The sequence below is a fragment of the Colias eurytheme genome, chromosome 25 (genome assembly GCF_061535395.1).
Source record: "Colias eurytheme isolate Ceu_HAF_F1 chromosome 25, ilColEury1 Martin Lab GWU primary, whole genome shotgun sequence".
Lineage (NCBI taxonomy): Eukaryota > Metazoa > Arthropoda > Insecta > Lepidoptera > Pieridae > Colias > Colias eurytheme.
The window spans coordinates 4,411,342-4,428,014 of NC_143004.1; the positions used below are offsets into that span (position 1 = coordinate 4,411,342).

The following is a 16,673-nucleotide window of genomic DNA, read 5'->3' on the forward strand; positions in this document are numbered from 1 at the left end:
GATGTAAGGATGTATGGATGTATGGATGTATGGATGTTTGTTACTCTTTCACGTAAAAACTACTGAACCGATTACAATGAAATTTAGCACACATATAGAGGGTAACTTGGATTAACACATAGGATAGGTTTTATCCCGGAAATCCCACGGGAACGGGAACTATGCGGGTTTTCCTTTGAAAACGCGGGCGAAGCCGCGGGCGGAAATCTAGTAGGTTATAAACACAGACATACATGTTAAAAACAATGTGCAAGACTATAGAGCAGATGAAAATTGAATTATTAAACGTTTAAAATTATAAATTAAGGCCGTTGGCGGAGATTTTTTTTTTGGCTTATCGTATATTGAAATAGCACATTGCCTGAAGAGTATCTTTACCGGCTATAAATGTTATATTCCCAAACCATTCCATCTTAAAAAAGCATTTTTTTTTGTCATCAATGAAGGACTACTACATTTTATGGCCAGGGTTATTTATTCTTGTAAACGATACATTGTAGCAAGTTATCCACACATTCAGCCATTCAAAAATGCCTCATTACTTTGCGTATGATAAATAATAGACACACAATATAATACTTATAAATCCTAGATACCGTACTTGGGAAATATTCGCACCGTCAATCAAATTGATAACATAACGTGATTCTACTTATTCTCAACGGATTCATGTTATTTTTCTTTCTATTCACGATTATTTGGTCTTGTATTATGAACGCCTTTTATCAATCAGGTTGCAGCATTAAAAAAGAAGGTCTTAGAAGAAAGAATATGGTTATGTAATATTATTGTAGTGTCTTCAAATATTTTTAGATAGATTAGACTTAGTTTTCTTGGAAAGTTCGTCTTATCTATACTAATATTATAAAGCTGAAGAGTTTGTTTGTTTATTTGAATGCGCTAATCTACTATTGGTCCGATTTCAAAAATTATTTCGGTGTTAGATAGCCCATTTATCGAGGAAGGCTATACCTATATATTATTATCATCACGCTAAGACCAACAGGAGCGGAGCAATGCGGGTGAAACCGCGTGGCAAAGATTTTGTAATTATCTTCTGTTTATTAAGCAGCTCACCTTTGTAACCCCTAAACTTCTATTATATCTTATTTATAAAATATAATTTATAAAATATAAATAAAGAACTGTAGTAGTCAATGGAAATCAAACATAGAACTTTTCACTAAACGAGTCGATCTAGAATACCTAATTGATAACTTCCATATAACCAGTCAAAGAATATATCGAAATTGCTTTTGTAATATGTACATGTAATGGAAAAAAGACTATTCATTAAAACCCTTTTAACCCTCAATATATTATTACATAAAGTCAAATACCCTTAAGTCTCAAAGGTCCTAAAAAGTTTACCCAAAATTTATTCAATTGGCAACATTTTTGTTAGAATACCTCGCCTAATTTAATTGGTAGCCATTTTTTTTCAAGAGAAAGAAATTTTATTTATAATATGTAAATAATATGTTAATACCATACGCAATGGATGTATTTTTAGATAATACTTATACGTAGTATTTCACTAATTTAATAAAACTAATCAATATTTTGACTGATGACTGAGTAACTAACACAATATAGACCGGACTCTCAGTGGAGTTTCGTTTGCAAAAAATTGAATCATAAACAATGGACTATTGTTAATTATTTAAAATAATAATTTAAAAAATATATTCATGAGTTTTCAATCTATAGTGGTTTAAAGTTAACTCAAAAATGGACCATTTTCGTAAATTTTCTAAAAAATCTTAGAGAAATTGTAAGAAATGTATATAGTATGCTATATATTCGTGATCTACTCAATAAGCTCTTTCATTTGATACCCCACACGGCATGTTTTGGAAATTTTTATTTTTTTCTTTGTATGCCATATTTAATTACCGGGGTGCGGGCAGGGGGACCACAAAACTGGTTGGCAACATCTGTCTATAGGATGTCTGGGATCTATACAATATATATCAGAAGTCAGATTTAGGTCCGCGATTTTTGCAAACGAACATCTCCTTGGAGCCTGCTCTAATAATAAATATACCTAGTATTACTGTGTAAAGTTGCCTGATGGTTGCCTGTATTTAACCCAAGAAATGTTATGTTTTCATTACATATTATTATCTATCTTAGAATAGCATTTCATACAAATGTTCTATCAATTTAATAACAATACCACGGTAATATAAGATATTATTAAGATGAAAATACCCTAGTATACATACTCAGCATTTTAAGCTATAAAGTTCTGCAAAATGAGTCAATGCAAATTTAGTACCGTCTATTCTTTGACCGCCTCCTTGGTATAGTGGTTGAGGCGTGAATCGAGGGGTCCTGGGTTCGATTCCCGGTAGAGACGTAGAAAAATAATGTCTCGGTCTGGCAGGATACGGAAGTCTGATCACCTACAGTACCTACTTGTCCCTAAATAAAATCGATCAGTGAAACAGATGTATGTACATAATGCACCTTACCCCACTCGGAGCCACGGGACTTCACACATTCGTTCTAATCACTGCAATCCTAGTTGAAATTCGATCTATCACAACTCAAAATTAGATAAAGCTGTTAGAACTTCAAATGACTTCCTAGATCTGATAGCTTCGGAACCTAGGTACGTGTTGAATACGTGCTGTGAATTTGCGTACGAAACGTTTCTAACGCTAAGTTGACTTATTAACTGTTAATTTGTATATTCTATGACTCTTGATAAAACTTAAGCAAATAATGAAACAATTGAAATAGAGTTACGATAATAATTTTAAAAATATTTTTCCTAAGTATAATGGTGGTATACAAAACTGATGCTAATTGAAGACAGTCTTCAAAGACAAAAAATCTTAGTCTGAATATAATATTTTGAAAACTATATCAAGTGTAATAAATACATAAACTCTATATTATTCAATACGATGAACAATTCACGTAGGTAATCAATAATTATATTCGTATAAAAGCACATACAATTAACACTAATTCTTAAATAATGAGTCACAAAAAGACCATTTGTATAAAGAAAACCATCAATCAACATAACTGATTATGAAATTCAAAACCACGTAAACTTTTTCAAACATTTGCGACAGGCAACTTCATTAATAATCTTGATAGTGAAATATAGATTGAAATTGATAGCTTAGTACCATAGTATAAAGAGAATAAGTAAGTTATCTTCGAACAAAGGTACATCGCGCCGTTTGTAAGTACGCGGAGCGCTTGGCCACGCCCCCCGTCATGTACGAACGCAAGCTTGACGCACGCACACAACGCAGCTCGGTTCCTTCTCATGGGCCGTTCCCGTGATGGCGTCATTGCTGTGAGCGGTCAATGTTTGTTTAAACAATTATTTAAAATATGCCCCTGCGTTTCGCGAGTATAGGTACCGTGCGCTCCTAAACGCCGGGAGTCAGCCTACTTGTTCTCTTTATACTATGTTATTACATAGATTTTCCATTACCACAAAAAGGAGATTAGCTCATTCCTCATTGGATATCTTCTGACAAATATTAATGAGATTCGCTTGGAAATTAGTGTTTAAAAACTCGTAAGTACTTAATTTAATGGTCTGTGGACTTTGTTTGTTGTTTGTTTAATGACTGCAAAAATTGTGCTATTATCAAGGGAATGGATAATTTTGTTTGTTTTGGATGAACTTAATTATCTGTTGGACTTACGTTATTTAACACGATTAATTTACAAAAAAAATGCAGTCATTTAAACTTAGAAGTTTGAAGTAGGTATATTGAAATAATAGACATTAAAATTTATCCATCTGTTTAAAATTAGAAATAGATACAGCATCAAAATTAAACTATACTAGTATAATTTCAAAATACCATAGAACAAGTTTTACTAATTTATCAAACTGAAACTTTATTTTACTTTATTCTTCTAAAAGCCCTAGTACGACTACAGCCCTGGTCAAGGTCACTGACGATATTCGTGCTGGTATGGACAATAAGAAGCTCACAGTACTTACTCTTTTAGATTTTAGCAACGCTTTTACAACAGTGGACTTCGACGTACTGCTGGGTCTGTTGCGTGTACTTAACTTTTCTCCTTCGGTAATTGACTGGTTCCATTCCTACCTGCACGGGCGGAGGCAGCGTATCTTGGTGGATACTAAGTACTCATCTTGGTGTGCGGTCTCTGCCGGTGTCCCTCAGGGCGGCGTTTTGTCTCCTCTCCTCTTTTCCATCTTCATTAACTCCTTATGTTCCCGGCTGACGTCTCTGTACCATATGTATGCTGACGACTTACAGATTTATACCCAGTCCACCCTTGCTGACTTACCTAAGGCTATACATTTTTCTAATTCCGAATTAGCTAACATAACCAGCTGGTGTAACGAATTTGGACTAAAACTCAACCCAGCTAAAAGCAATGTCATCATCATCGGTAGTCCTTATCTAATTTCGGAAATTGACTGGGGTATTTTGCCAAACATCAAAATCGGTGACGTTGTTTTACCTTACAAAACGGTAGTCAGAAACTTAGGTGTGCTACTTGACCAAACTTTGTCCTGGACTCACCACATCCAGGAATTAAGCCGTAGGATCTATGCTGCTTCTGCTTCGCTCCGGCGGCTTCGTAACTTCTTGCCTATTCCTACCAAAATTACGCTAGCGCAATCCCTTCTCCTTCCTATACTTGATTACGCGGATGCATGTTTTCCTGATTTAGCAGTCGAGCATCTTGATAAACTTGAGCGTCTTCAAAATTTCTGTATTAGATTTATTTTCGGCCTTCGAAAATATGACCATGTTTCTTCTTTCAGGAAAAAGCTCAAGTGGCTCCCTATCCGACTTCGCCGGGATCTACACTATTTACAACTACTGTTCCGTATCCTTTTTAATCCCTCCGCTCCCTCCTACCTCAAATCCAATTTTTCCTTCTTGCACAATGAAAGCTATTCACTTCGCTCTGAGGACAGACTTATCTTGCGTGTTCCATGCCGACGCACAAATTTCTATGGCAAGTCATTCGCAGCAATATCCGTGAATTTATGGAATTCTCTGCCATTAAACATTCGACAAGCACAGACCGCTTCGGGGTTTAAAAATCTTGTAAGACAACACTTTCTCTCTGCTGTTGATCCGGATCAGTAGTATTCTTTTAATATTTTACATGTATGTGGTATATATTTTATTGAATATCAGTGTGTTTCCTTCAGAATATATATTTATATTATTTATGTATAGTTATATATAATTTGTATATATACCTATTTATTTTATTTATGTATGTCTATGTAGATTTAAATCTATTATCCTTGTACATGTATATATATATATATATATATATATATATATATATATATATATATATATATATATATATATATAATGTAGATATGTATATAGAATATAGATATGTATTATTTTATGTAGATATATATTATAATATGTTTTATACATGTTTGAATGATAAAACCTCTTTATTTTTCTGTTTTTCTTGCTACTATTATTTTATTATTATTATTATTTATTTATTTTTTCTCTGTTCTCGTCCCGCCATTATAGTGACCTCTTTGCTTGTTACCTTTTACCGTGGTTGCCTGGTAGAGATCACTACTTAGTGATAAGGCCGCCAAGTTAATTGTACTCTGTTTTTAGATGTAATTAATTCTAAGGTTTCCTATTTGTACAATTAATTAAGTGTAAAATAAATAAATAAATAAATAAAATTACATACTTAACGATCTGTCAAAATTGACAGTCTAATCCATACTAATATTATAAATGCGAAAGTAACTCTGTCTGTCTGTCTGTTACTCAATCACGCCTAAACTACTGAACCAATTTGCATGAAATTTGGTTTGGAGATATTTTGATACCCGAGAAAGGACATAGGCTACCTTTTATTGCGAAATATGTACCACGGGCGATGCCAGGGCGGACCTCTAGTAAGTAATAACATACGATTAATTTGAAAGCTTATTAAAAACGAAATCGCCACTTCAAACAGCTATAACTGAAATAAATAATCGGGAAACACTGAATATTTGTAACAAAAAACTTTATCTAAATCCCAGAATGTTTTGGAGTTTGGCCAAACGTTGACAGCTCTTAATGTTACTAAGAGCAAGGTATTATGTAAAAAAACCGGCCAAGTGCGAGTCGTATTCGCGCATGAAGGGTTCCGTACTATAATAGAAAATCATTTATTTGCAGGATATTTTTTGACGTGACAACGTCTTATAATTCGATAGCGCCGGCTGCACGCACGTAAAAACATGACTCATGCGGCGTTACCTCGCTCTGAGGCGTTCCATGTAAGGCTTGTAGTGCAAGCGAGAGCGCAGAACGAGTGACAAAGAAGCGCAATCGGACGTTGTCACGTTCAACTATCGTCAGTAAACCGACTCAAACTCAAAACTCAAACTCAAACTCAAGCATTTGCTGTTATAGCGGCAACGGAAATACATCATTTCTAGTTATCTCGATTTCTGATATACAGCCTGGAGACAGATAGACAGCGGAGGCAGAGTAAAAGGGTCCCGTTTTACCCTTTGGGTACAGAACTCTAAAAAAGCAAACTTTTACTCGCGTATTTAATGTCTTTTATGACCGCATTTACTCACATCTTTAATCTTTTCTTGTACGTTTTTGTGTTTATGCTGCATTAAATTATGAGATCGTTTTAACTTAAGATTTTCATCGTCACTAAGATTTATGAAGTCTTTAAACCGTTTAAATGCAGTAAATGGAGTGTTCCTTCGCACAGATACTATCTACATAGAAGGGTAGCGACATAATTCTAACGTAGATACATATACAGTATTCACGGTAAGTAGGTATTTCATTGCGTAAATCAGAAGGTTATTTTGAGATAGATAATCCCTTCTGAAACTATTAAACAAAACACGCTTACAACATACTCCAATATGCTATCATTGAAAAATATTTAGAAGTAAAAGCTCCTATAGATAATCCCTTCTGAAACTATTATACCGAGATAGATATTTAGGAAAATCAATCAATCAATATTTTTAACTTAACATCTAAAAAAGTGACATAATATAATATGAGACGCGAGCTTTTAACAAATAAATAATAAATAGGATCTTCACTTAAGATAAAGTTTTAAATTATCTTAATCATTACTCATTGAAAGTGTTATAAATTACGATCGTTACCAATTTAAAACAAAGTCACGACATGTTTCGATTCTCGAATTTATTTAGCCATACAGAAAGTCATTTATTTTCTATTTCTAAATTAATTTATACAAAATTAAACTGAAAAGTAATTAAACCCATTCCGCATTTAGATAACTGTGTCTCAACTAACGTTAAAATAAATATTTTGGCAGTTCCATGCGTAAATAATTACATTTGGCTCTCGTCCAATTTGCTCTGGACAGATTTGTGCATCCACCTGTCAACTGGTGCCGATGTCAAATGCAGTTTAATTGAGTTAATCAAATTTTAAACAGGAAAATTATAAAAGTCCTAACTTATGGCTCTTCTTATTTCTGTGTATAAGTCTATGAAGCTTAACTCATTTGTATGTGAATGAACATGACGTTAATCTCTCAAGTACCTAGCACCTTTTTCATAGAATGCTGTTTTTAATGTATAATACAGATAATATAATACCATACTATAATACTCATTGTATCGCCCGACGAGACGAGTGTTGTTATACGTTTATTGTGTGTCAGTTCTCCTTAAACGTATGGTCTGAATATTGCTTTTTTAACTAAATTAACATAAGACGAAGACATTTTATTCAAAGCTATAAACGGCTTAGAATTTCGAAGCAGCATAACAACTTGTTTAATTTCTGTATTTAATTAAAATGTACCCCAATTATTATTGTTGCAGGTCCACAATAAGTGAGAGTGATAGTGCAGTGATGAGAGTGTAGTGTTGCATTAGCAATGGAGGCGATAACTCTGCCGCTGGAGGCGGACGACGAGGGCAGGCCGCAGCAGGCCTCGTCCACCGGCAGCGGCTCTTCGTCTGGCACTGGCTACTATGGGCACAAGAATGGTGAGCTTTGTAGTCATTTTGCTGTGTTATTTTGGACTTTGCTACCCTGTGTTTAAAGTTGATTTAGAATTATCATAGAGTGCATGGTTTTGAGACAATTAAATTAATAACACTCCAGATTATTTACCTACCTATGTGTATTGTAGTCAGATAGTTATTAACGGACATAAAGATTGTGAGTTTTGTGATACAACGCGAACGTGTATTGCAGTGATGACAACGTAGTGCGTTAATTTTCATTGATGCTTAGGTAAGGCTCATTTGTCATCAATCTATATCCATCCGTTATCTTATTCTATATAAGGTTCTGCCTACTGAATAAATAATGACGTATTTAAAACATAACCATAATTAGAGCATATTTATTCTTATAAATCCATACTTAATATTATAAATGCGAAAGTAACTCTGTCTGTCTGTCTGTTACTCAATCACGCCTAAACTACTGAACCAATTTGCACGAAATTTGGTATGGAGATATTTTGATACCCGACAAAGGACATAGGCTACTTTTTATTGCGAAATATGTACCACGGGCGAAGCCGGGGCGGACCGCTAGTACAATATAAAATTTAAAAACACAAAACACGCTTACAACATACTCCAATATGCTATCATTGAAAAATATTTATAAGTAAAAGCTCTATAGATATGTAAAACTGAGCAGAATAATCCCAGGTGCGTTTTATCGCGTCTCGGGACATTACCTTCTTTGTTCTGATTAGATAAATGGCGGCATTCAATGTCCGTGTCGTTTTCAGAAGCAATCTTTAGCGTTATCAGGAATCGATTATAAAATTATGTGATTGGAATTGAATTGAAATAATAATAATTATTCCCTAGGGGCCTTTTCTTTGTGGGCAATTAGCAATTACGTACCATCTAAATGTATTTTTAATAGATTGGAACATGCCGTTTGATAAAGCTTTATTCATACTTTTTTCCATAATTTTCTCATGTCTTATTATTCTCGCATATTCATAAATGTGTCGTTTATTTATAATGTAAACGAATGAATTACAGTATCGTTTTAGTTACCTACTGTTTTATTTCATAAAGTATTTTGTATCTATATAGAGCTGTTACAAACCATAACATACAATAATAATAAGCTTATTACCGTAAAACATACGTTACCGCCAAACTTAATCTCCTTGAAGAGCGTAATGACTTTCCCGCTGTGAGCGTCGCATAATGTCCGTCTACAAATGGGACGATTTAATCATTTGCACGCTCATACCACATCTATACTAATATTATAATAAACTGAAAAGTTTGTTTGTTTGAACGTGCTAATCTCAGGAACTTCTGGTCCGATTTGAAAAATTATTTCGGTGTTACATAGCCCATTTATCGAGGAAGGCTATATTATTATATCATTACGCTAAGACCAACAGGAACAGAGCCACGCGGGTGAAACCGCGAAGCGCAGCTAGTATAATATAATACTATACTAGTACGCAAACATTCTCTTGTAAATACGTTGGAACAAAACGAACACACCTCAGCCAATCTTAGTTCAGATTCGAAACAAAGCTTCGAAACCAACTGAATGACAGGCGCAATCGGAAATTAAAACGCAAAATTTGTAGGCACAAGTTGGACGAAGCTACAAATAGATTGTGGTTTCGTGGTGCACAAGAGAGCACGTAGTTTCAGTAACTGTATGGAGCTGTTAATACCAGTGATATTCTATTTGTCAATTTATTGAAAGTTATTGCTAAAAATTGATTTACTTTCAATAACGAAAGTATAAATAGACAACCCAGATACAAAGAAAATCCCCGAACAATAACAAAAATGTATATTGTAAAGCCTACTAAATACTCTTAAGCCTCGTCTCATCATTATGGTTATTACCTACTACAATAGTTGTTTCATAAAAACTTATTCACGAGAAAAGTAAATACACATCTCATAAATATTTTATGTACAACGATCAAACGATCTCTGTTAATCGTGCCTATAGAGCTTTGACACATCCTAAATAGATTAATGTTTCTTACTATAATATAGATTATAGTGCAACTAATTGTTTCCCTTGAGTATTAATTAGGATCAAATTGCACTAATGATACCTCTCTGAAGCCTGAGTCTTTGCTAGTATCTATCTAGAGCTGTTAAAACCAGGAAAAGTATTAAATGCTGCATAAGCTGTGTAAAGTACGAAATAAACATCTAATTCTAATATTCATTTTTGACACAAATAATAAGAGTTGTTTTGTGGTTTGTCGATGCATACTATGACACTGAAACATCACAACAAAACATTATTGTGTACTTATTTTGGTAAGCTATGCTACAACATGTATTTGAGCAGTATAGATGCAAATATAGACTCTATTTTCATGTATATAGTGACTATTCTTCCACATCTGCAGTTAACAATCAGTGAAGCTAGTGCAATCTCAACACCAATCACAAATGTACACACATTTATTGTTCCTTTTATAAATGTTTTGCTTTTACTTAGGTTTAATATTGATTTTATATTTTCATTCTTTTTTAGTAATCGAGCTTTATCGGATAGTCACAATCGAATAGAAATTTTTAAATATAAAGGTTTTAATTTTAAATTAAAACAGAAGCCTTCTCTCTATAGTCTATCCCATAGCCATTTATAAATATTTTATGCCTATTAACTAGTGTTTTTATAAATGGCAATAACATTTTTGTCTTCGATTTATCATAATCGTATCTGTGAATAAAATACATTTTTTTTTGTTTTTTTATGGTTTAGTATAATTTATACATATTATATTCAAAATACTCTGTCAATTATCAATAATCACGATTACAATTAAATTCTTAGTATTATAGAAGGAATAAATCTTTACACAGCGTTATATTTACATAAAAACAGATTGATTTGATTTTGAATTTAACGAGCAACGGGGAAATGAGGTCATCAGATATTTCACGGAATCCCTAGAGATAACGAAATCACGGAAGACGTCGCAAGGTCTTGTTTATTACGTCTTTGTACTTACAATGCGACGACAAAATACTAACATTTCTCTATACAAAAGTCAAATGAAGAGTGAAGGAAGCTAAAATAAAAACTTGTAGTAAAAAACGTAATATAAAAGACTATTCGACATCGTCCGTGATTTCGTGGTATCCCTAGAAATATCATCAGTCCCCTATTAAATATTATATAAACAATCGTTTTTTTGCGATAATTTATTAGGTACCTAATATATCTCAATAACTTCTCGTTAAAAGCCAATTCTATGGAATGATACTAACTGTGCCCCGCGGTTTTTCCCGCATTGCTCCGCTCTTGTTGGTCTTAGCGTGATGATGCCGAATGCCGTGACGATGCTAAAATCGAAATAATTTTTCAAATCGGGCCAGTAGTTCCTGAGATTAGCGCGATCAAACAAGCAAACTTACAGCTTTATAATATTAATAATAAAATATATAGATTACATAAGATTCAAAAACACCATCACCCAGTAATTTAATGGATACACTAATAAAGTACGGATTGAAAGCTTCCCACTGACACATTGACCCTTAGGAATCTGATTAAAAGGTTTTGTGAATCACAAGAGGAAGTACAATTTGTGAGGGTATGTTAATGTAGCCCTTATGGCTTTGCCAGATAGAACGCGTTCTTAGCGCGCGTCAAGGCGCTAGCAGCTGACTATGATGCCGAGTTGTGTTGTACTACGCGATGACATATCATTGTCAAACAGAGCGAGGACGCTCTAGGGCGCATTTACACGTAAAATATTGTGTTCCGCCAATAAATAACGTTTATCTAGCTTACTGATGGATGTCAATATTTTTATCACCAATGGATATTCCATATAGACGTCTATCAATAAAAACTGAACTGATGAATCACAGTATATACTTATCGTGTAACAAGCTCAACGCGCAAATTTATGAATTTTATAATTATAGTGTATTACATAATATTATATAGTGTAGTACAATATATTGAGGCGTCATAACGCGGCGTCAAGTTATCGCTTTGACGCGTGCTAAGATCGCGTTCTATGTTACAAAGCCCTTAGATAAAAGGTCAACGTATATTGTTTTCAGCTTACGCCTTACGAATGGACGAATTTAATTAATTTTACGGTTATAATTAATGTTTGATTATTGTTACATTTCCTATCATTTATATTACGATTTACGAATGGGGATGTTTTTGTAGGGTTTCTTCCATTAGTTGCGTTTCCAATTACATTCCATACTTTTTACAATATAGCTATTACTTATGTTATTGCATTGTTTTTATTTCGCAGGATACGAATCACTACATAGTATAAAACAAAGTCGCTTTCCCTGTCCCTATGTCCCTATGTCCCTATGTCCCTATGTCCCTATGTCCCTATGTCCCTTTGTACGCTTAAATCTTTGAAACTACGCAACGGATTTTGATGCGGTTTTTTTTAATAGATAGAGTGATTCAAGAGGAAGGTTTATATGTATAATAACATCCATTAAATAGTGGAGAAGTACTGTTATTTTTGAGGTTTCTAATGTGATGTCGTAAAAAATTACATTTTTTCCGCTTACATTGCAAACGCAGGCTGAACCCTACGAGTTTTATCAAAATAATGTACAAAGTATTATACACATTGAAAAGGTCTATAGAAAAGTCCGCGATGGTATATGTCTATCTCTTATGGATAACCCACAATAACTTTTTTTTGTCATTTACTTTTTACGACAAATAATGGCTAATTTTCGATGCGATTTTAACCAATACAGCATTAATCTTTAACCAATTAAATACCTTGAATACATTGTTCATTTAATATAGATCTATAAAGCCCTTTACACCGTATGATTTAAGAGAATATTTTCGAAGATATTACAGATTTAAAAATTGCGGGACGTAGCGTTGGCGGCGGTACCGGCCGGCCGGCTATGTATTTTATACCCGTGCGAAGCCGGAGCGGGCCGCTATGTTTTTATATACAACGTTCACAATTTTTCTGTAGTGTATTTAGTATCAGCATTGCACCTGTGCGAAACCGGGGCGGGTCGCTAGTATATACATATAACAGAGTTTTCAATGAAAACACGGATTATTGTTTCCCAGATTTTTAAGCTATTGCATAGCTTTTATCTCAGACTTTGAGCGCGGCGACCGAATGTAAAAATACCGTAACGAAAAACCTAACACCCCCCACTCCAACCGGCACAGCAATGCGATGCTATGCAATAGCTTTACCGCGGCAGTCCTCGAGTGCCACATGTATATTATGTTTACCTCTGAAATAAAAGAAATAAAAATCCTTATTAAGTTATTTACATAATTAATACATTAGGTACTATTTTATTAGGGCATCGATGGACAGTCAGTGTTGACTCTTTTAAAATTACAATCCTTTATAAGTGCCACAGCATTTTTAATCTATAACTCTTAGACAAGTTTCGGAAAGTTCTTCTTCAACTGAATGTAACATTTTTCGACAAAACTACATTTAACTTTGCTGTTTAGAAAATAAAAAACAGTTCTAACATTTCAATTCAATGTTAAAAACCAGAATTAGCAACTTATGCCTTTCATTAATTTCTATGTTTTCTTCCACGGCTTCATTCGTCACGACACTTACTATATTAATTAGATATCTAATTATAGTTTTTAGAATTTTTGTAGGTTTGTCTCTTTGTGTGTATGTATGTTCGGGCTAAAATCTAAAAGTACTGCATGGATTTACTTTAAATTTTGCATGAATAATGAATATTACTAACTGGTCGGGTCAACATATTATAGGCTATATTATCATCACGCTAAGACCAATAGGAGCGGAGATATGCACAATGCATAATATTCACACGTCAATTACAGAAGCAGAATTAAAGAATTATTTTATAGCCATGTCATTCTCTAGCTCTTAACAATCCCCAGACATAAATATCGTACTATAAAATCGTTACGTTTCGTCGCGAAAGAAGGACGAACGAACATGTGGCTAGCACACGATATTTTAGTGTAGGTACATATGTATTTCATCATACGTATATATGTATTACACAAAACAAGTACTTATTAAAATATTTTATTTTATATTTATATTCGTATTTAATCATAACACGGACATTAATTACACAAAAACACAGAAAATACAGATATGAATTATTCATACAAAATAATTATAATATTTATTATTTCATAGCATAGTCGCGGTATAAGCATTGTATGCGTACCGTGACTAAAATATCAGTTCCAGCGGGTAGACGAAAATATTTTAACATTATGCATCACCACATTTTTAAAACAATTCGTTTAGTCATTGAATGCTCCTCATGTATTGTTAGTGTTTTATGTTTTATATTTTACGTTCAAAGCGTTTAAGTGCAGTGTGTAGTAATTGTATTTCTCCTTTCTCCTTCTGTGTGGAGTAATAAACTATTAAAATTGTGAGTTTGTGGTTATTTGTGCACAACAACAAGGTACTGTACGTTAATATCATCTTTTGTTATTCATCATCTCCACACACCCCACAAACACATAAACAGCCAGCTATTCCGGCAAACGTTATTCTGCCTTACTTATCACTTAGGGCCGATTTTTCAATGCTTGGATAAAACTTATCTGTTCAATAAAGTATTTACACGATAATATTAAAATGTCACGTAAACTGTCAAATACGGGCAATGGCTAAACTGTACATTATAGGGCGTGGAGTTGAGAGTCGTAATTTTTTTTGTGGTTAGCTATTGTCCTATGGAACCTAAATCTGAAATTTCACACCGCGAAAACTTTTAGTTTTTGAGTCACGAATTTTTGAAAATCGGAAAATTTTTCTCCATTTTATCTTTGAAACGCGAACTTACTGTTATGACAGTGTCAAATTGACATACAGCGATTGTCAAACGCGTTTCATTTCAGGTAAAACATTTCTATCTAACAAAAAAAATATTATAATTTAAATTTTATTTATGAAATTTGAATATTTTTTAACAACAACATTAAAAATAATTATTATTAAGTATAGTTTTTGTAAAATAGATTAAATGAAATAAAATTATTTATATTCGCAATTTATAATTTAACAAAAATATTAATTGTACGCTTTGTACCATGGAACAAAACAATAACGACGTCATTTTCAGTTACCGTTCGTTTGCCGCCTTTCAGTCGAGATCGTTTCGTGCGTACTCCTGTTAAGCCCTAAAACTGTACAAAACTATTAAACTTTTACTTTTAGTATACAAATAGGTGGCGAGGAGCGAAGCGACGAGCGTGTTAGGTCAACATTTGAACTGCCGCACGAGCCGAGCGAGCGAAGCGAGCGTGCCGCGGCAGCGGCCGGCGAGTGCCAGAAGCGACTTTAGGGCGATTCCCACTCAAACAAAAAAAAAACTACAGGTCAAGAAACTAAAAAGAAAAGCAGTTTACTATGAAAAGTCCCTTTATCGATTAGACACCTCAAAATAATGAAGTTCAGGGAGCATGTTTCAAAAATTTAACCATAATGTCTATTACATTAAATCAGTCATATTTCAAATCAAAGAGCTAATGCAATATTACTAGTATTGAAAACTATTATTGTAAAGTAATAATTAATATTAATTGCTTCAGATCAATGTGGAACTGGAAAAAAATACCTAAAGCAAAGGGGGCGCAGGACTTAGAAAATGTTTGATGGAGTTGGTATCATTATAACACCTATTTATTTTTGTTTTATCGTAAAGATTACGCTAATATAAGCATGTTTTGTTGGGGCAACTTTTCTCTAAACTTGATAATTACCAAGATACATGACGGATTGTAAAATGTATTTTTTTTCAATGATGGAATATTATGTATTCAATATTAAGCTGCGAAAGTCCGAATCTAGCTAAAAAACGTTACGCTAAAATAAGCATTGCATTATCATAAGACTTGCCACTGAACCGAAGCTGTCAACCCCGAATTCCACGTGGTCTTGTCTGCCCTACCCCTAGAGTGTATGTAAAAAGCCGGAGGCGCGGAGGGAGAGCAGCCCTCGCCCGCCGTGACAAAGCTCGGGAGCCGTGCGGAGCGGAGCGGCTGAGGCTGGTCGCCGAAGGCGACCAATAAGCCGAAGCTGCGAAGCGGAGTACGGGCGACCGTGCTTTGTCACGCAAGGGCGGAAGGGCTGCACTTCCCGTAGCGCCGGAGCTAAGGCAGTGTCTGACACAATATAAAAAAGACATGACGAGATAGGGAAAGGGTTAGGTTAGGTTTTATCATCAATCTTTGAGGGCGAATATCTCGGCCATTTTTTATTTTAGAGAAAAAGTTTTTTTTATAAAACATGCTTATTTTAGCGTTTTGATTAAAAATTATGTATTTTATGATTCCTATACAATTTTCACTTAAGATCAAAAAATTTTCTAAGTCCTTACTTTGCGCCCCCTTTGCTTTAGGCGGACCAAAACTTCATTTGTAAATATCTCGAAAACTATTAATTTTCGCGCCCCCCCCCCCCTTTACAGGGGAAGTTCCTAGTACCCACCCCCCCTCTCTCCACCCCCCACTACCCCCAAATTCCACGCCCTATAATGTACAGTTTTACCAAATCGGCCCTTAGCGGTATAAATAGATGTTGTCCGATTCTCAGACTTACCCGATATGCACACAAAATTTCACGAGAATCGATCGAGCCCTATCGACAAAAAGATAAGGTCAGGTTTTAAAGTTTTTAAAAAACTATCAACTGAGTCTAATTTCATTTCGCAC

General features: G+C 34.2%; 1 protein-coding gene across 1 annotated transcript in view; it reads left to right on the forward strand.

Moving 5' to 3' along the window:
• Window positions 1-16,673, forward strand: part of LOC149897567 (uncharacterized) — an 85,791-nt gene that overhangs the window by 18,045 nt on the left and 51,073 nt on the right. The window contains exon 2 of the mRNA XM_090116362.1: window positions 7,832-7,999. Within this exon, the coding sequence (XP_089972488.1) occupies window positions 7,888-7,999 (112 nt within the window). The 5' untranslated portion in view covers window positions 7,832-7,887. The remainder of the gene's footprint in view (window positions 1-7,831; window positions 8,000-16,673) is intronic.